This window comes from Anas platyrhynchos, chromosome 19 (genome assembly GCF_047663525.1).
Source record: "Anas platyrhynchos isolate ZD024472 breed Pekin duck chromosome 19, IASCAAS_PekinDuck_T2T, whole genome shotgun sequence".
Taxonomy (NCBI): domain Eukaryota; kingdom Metazoa; phylum Chordata; class Aves; order Anseriformes; family Anatidae; genus Anas; species Anas platyrhynchos.
The window spans coordinates 1,360,765-1,363,543 of NC_092605.1; the positions used below are offsets into that span (position 1 = coordinate 1,360,765).

Genomic DNA, 2,779 nt, shown 5'->3' on the forward strand with positions numbered 1-2,779 from the left:
CGCTGCCCGCTCCCCTCAGGCCTCCGGGTGGGTCCCAACCCCCGGCCCCCGCGTTCCGCCGCACAAAGGTTCCTAGGCGGGGCGGTCCGCCGCCACAGCGTTCCCCCATGGAGGCGCGGTGCAACCGCCTAACCCGCCCCCCTCAACCACATCGCCTATTTTTTCGTTCCGGATACAAACAGTCCCCCGTTCCTAATCTTCCTCCTCATCCTCATCCTCCTCTTCCTCTTTCCTCTTGCTTTCCCCCACACGTTGGGGGAATCCCCAAGGGGTCAGAAAACCACGGGGTGGGCTCAGATTGGGTGCGGATCCTCGTCCCCTGCTCGCCCCCGCTGCCCCTCTAATGGCGGTCCTGGACCCACCCTGCCAAACCTTCACCACCCACCACTGTGGGGGCTGCAGGGGGGGGCTGAGTGGGCCCAGCTGCGGTGCTGGGAGCTGCGGCCCTATTTAAGGCCCGGCCGCAGCCTCTCACATGATGGGAGTGTGACTGCAGCAGCCCCGGGGAGCAGGATGGCGCCGCTCAGGGAACGGCTGTCCCGGCTCCTCAGCCCCCACAGGGCCGGGGGCAGCGGGGAGAGCAGCCGGCTGCTGCCCCAGGTAACCCCCGGGACCCCCGTCCTGGCCTCTGTGGGGTCCTTGGGGTGGCTCCGTGTCCTGGGCCTGGGGGGGGGGCTGGGTGCTTCCTGGGCACCTATGGGTGCCTGCATCCCCTGGGGTCCCCATAGGGATGAGCTGGGGGTCTCTGTGAGGGGCAGGGTCTCTGGCAGGGCTCCCTTGTGGGGTGGATGTAGAGTGCCCTATTCCCACCTCACCCACACCCCATTGGGGTTATGGGGTGTGGGCTTTGGGAACCCCCAGCTGCCTTGTGCTGGTGTGCGTAGGGAATGTGGGGGCCATTATGGGGGTGTTTCTGGGGGTCTGCAGGCCCTACAGCCACCACGGGGGATGTGTCTTTGTCCCACGCAGGCAGCCAGGCTGGTGGAGCTGCCCTACCCCTCTGATGATGATGACGATGATGAAGGCTTGCAGCTGGGGGACGTGCACCTTTCTGTGGCCGAGCAGCACCCCGAGGAGTGGCACCCCGTCCCCCAAAAACCGGGCGCCTTCAGCCACTGCGTGCGGTACCTGGCCTTCCTCTGGAACCTCCTCTTCCTCCTGCTGGGCCTCCTGGCCCTAGGAGTGGGGGTTTGGGGGCTGCTGGCCAAGGGGTCCCTACAAGACGAGCGCCTGGCCCTGCTGGGCTCTGACCCCATGCTGCTCTTCGTGCTGGTGGGGCTGGGGGCCAGCGCCGTGTCCCTGGCCGGCTGCCTGGGGGCCCTGCGCTCCAGCGCCTGCCTCCTGCGCTTTTTTGTGGGGGCCGTGCTGGCTTTTGTGGGGTTGGAGGTGCTGGGGGGGCTGCTGCTGCTGGCGGCGAGGCGCCGGCTGCGGGATGCCCTGCGTGCCGCCCTGCTGCTCTGCCTGCTGCGCTACCAGCACGAGCCCGACCTGCGGCTGCTGGTGGACGAGGTGCAGCGCGCCCTGAGCTGCTGCGGGCTCCGATCCTACCGAGATTGGGAGAGCAACCCGTGAGTTAAGATTTAGGAGGGTTCAGGGGGTGTCCTCGCTGCAGGAGGGGGGCGAAGACTCGGTGATTTCTCCCCGTTCCTCCCGCAGGTATTTCAACTGCAGCGCCCCGGGGGTGCAAGCCTGCAGCGTGCCCTCCTCCTGCTGCCTGCAGCCGCTGCAGAACGGCTCCGTGCCCAACGAGCAGTGCGCCCGCGGGGTGCTGAGCCTCGGGGACGTGGAGGCGGCCGGCGTCGTGCACCTGGGGGGCTGCGTGGTGCAGCTCGGAGCCTGGCTCCGCAACCAGGCGGGCGGCATCGCCAGTGGGGCGGCCGTACTGGTGCTACTGGAGGCTGCTGGGCTGCTCATGGCGCTGAAGGTGCTCGCAGACATCGCGCCCGGTGGCGTGCAGGGGTGAGGGGGAGCTGGCTGCCATCACAAGTGGGGGATGCTTAGCACGGTGGGGGGCCTCCGTGCTCTCCATCTGCCCTTTGTTGGTGTCCAGAATAAAGCTCTGCAGAGGCTGAGCCCCCACCGTGTCCTTATCCCATTATTGCATCCCCTCCTGCTGGATCCCTGCACCCGTGGAATGAGGAGACGCCTCCCAGCCCCGTCCCCGCCAACCCCACACCATGACACCACGCTCCTGCACTCATTTTGGGTTTTAATGAGTATTTTTTTCCAGGCTGTGCCCTGCTATGCAAAGGGGGCAGCTCCTAAACAAGCAGTGCTATGGGGTGAATGGGCTGCGGTGGCCGTGGCCAGCCTAAATGATGCCGTACTGAGCCAGCTCGTGCAGCTCCAGGTGGCTGAAGGCTTCCCAAGGGCAGATCACGGTGATATCTGGGGAGAAAAGAGGCTGCGTCAGCACAAAACCCACCCTGGCAGCAGCGGCTGTCCCCGCAGGGCACCTTGCTGCCCCAATAGATTTGGGATCGGGACCCCGTACCTGTTCCCAGCCCTTCCATGCCCGGGATGTCATCGCCGAACCTGCAAAGAAAGCGAGGCTCAGTCCCCCCCTGACCCGTGCCACGCTGGGACCCCCATCCGTGTCCCCGCATGGGGTCCCGCTGCCCGGCCCCACTCACCCCTGCACCCCCTTCTTGGGTGGCTTGCTCTTGAACTGCCTCGTCTGCCTCTGCTTGAATTTGGGGGGTCCTTTCCGGGGGGTGGCGGGTCCCCCGGTCACCCTGGTGGCCGACTTGATCTCCGGTTTGTGGGGCTCCAGGCTCAT

At 66.5% G+C, this 2,779-nt stretch overlaps 2 protein-coding genes across 2 annotated transcripts; one reads left to right on the top strand and one right to left on the bottom strand.

Moving 5' to 3' along the window:
- The first annotated feature begins 239 nt into the window (after positions 1–239).
- Positions 240–2,402, top strand: TSPAN10 (tetraspanin 10). Its single transcript, XM_027471401.3, has 3 exons — positions 240–600; positions 970–1,568; positions 1,657–2,402. Exons 1-3 carry the CDS (start codon positions 514–516, stop codon positions 1,961–1,963), a joined length of 993 nt encoding a protein of 330 aa, XP_027327202.1. The 5' UTR covers positions 240–513; the 3' UTR covers positions 1,964–2,402.
- Positions 2,251–2,779, bottom strand: PDE6G (phosphodiesterase 6G). The gene is made up of 3 exons (XM_038165406.2): positions 2,634–2,779; positions 2,495–2,535; positions 2,251–2,388 (listed from the first exon to the last, which is right to left on the bottom strand). Exons 1-3 carry the CDS (start codon positions 2,777–2,779, stop codon positions 2,312–2,314), a joined length of 264 nt encoding a protein of 87 aa, XP_038021334.1. The 3' UTR covers positions 2,251–2,311.

Bases quoted from the DNA above. Each gene is read 5' to 3' on its own strand.
- PDE6G (XM_038165406.2), bottom strand. From the start codon at position 2,779: ATGAGCCTGGAGCCCCACAAACCGGAGATCAAGTCGGCCACCAGGGTG. The intron at 2,536-2,633 runs GTGAGTGGGGCC...CTTTCTTTGCAG, and splicing joins CCCAAGAAGGGGGTGCAGGG to GTTCGGCGATGACATCCCGG. The intron at 2,389-2,494 runs GTACGGGGTCCC...TTTTCTCCCCAG, and splicing joins CATGGAAGGGCTGGGAACAG to ATATCACCGTGATCTGCCCT.
- TSPAN10 (XM_027471401.3), top strand. From the start codon at position 514: ATGGCGCCGCTCAGGGAACGGCTGTCCCGGCTCCTCAGCCCCCACAGG. The intron at 601-969 runs GTAACCCCCGGG...TGTCCCACGCAG, and splicing joins GCAGCCGGCTGCTGCCCCAG to GCAGCCAGGCTGGTGGAGCT. The intron at 1,569-1,656 runs GTGAGTTAAGAT...TTCCTCCCGCAG, and splicing joins CGAGATTGGGAGAGCAACCC to GTATTTCAACTGCAGCGCCC.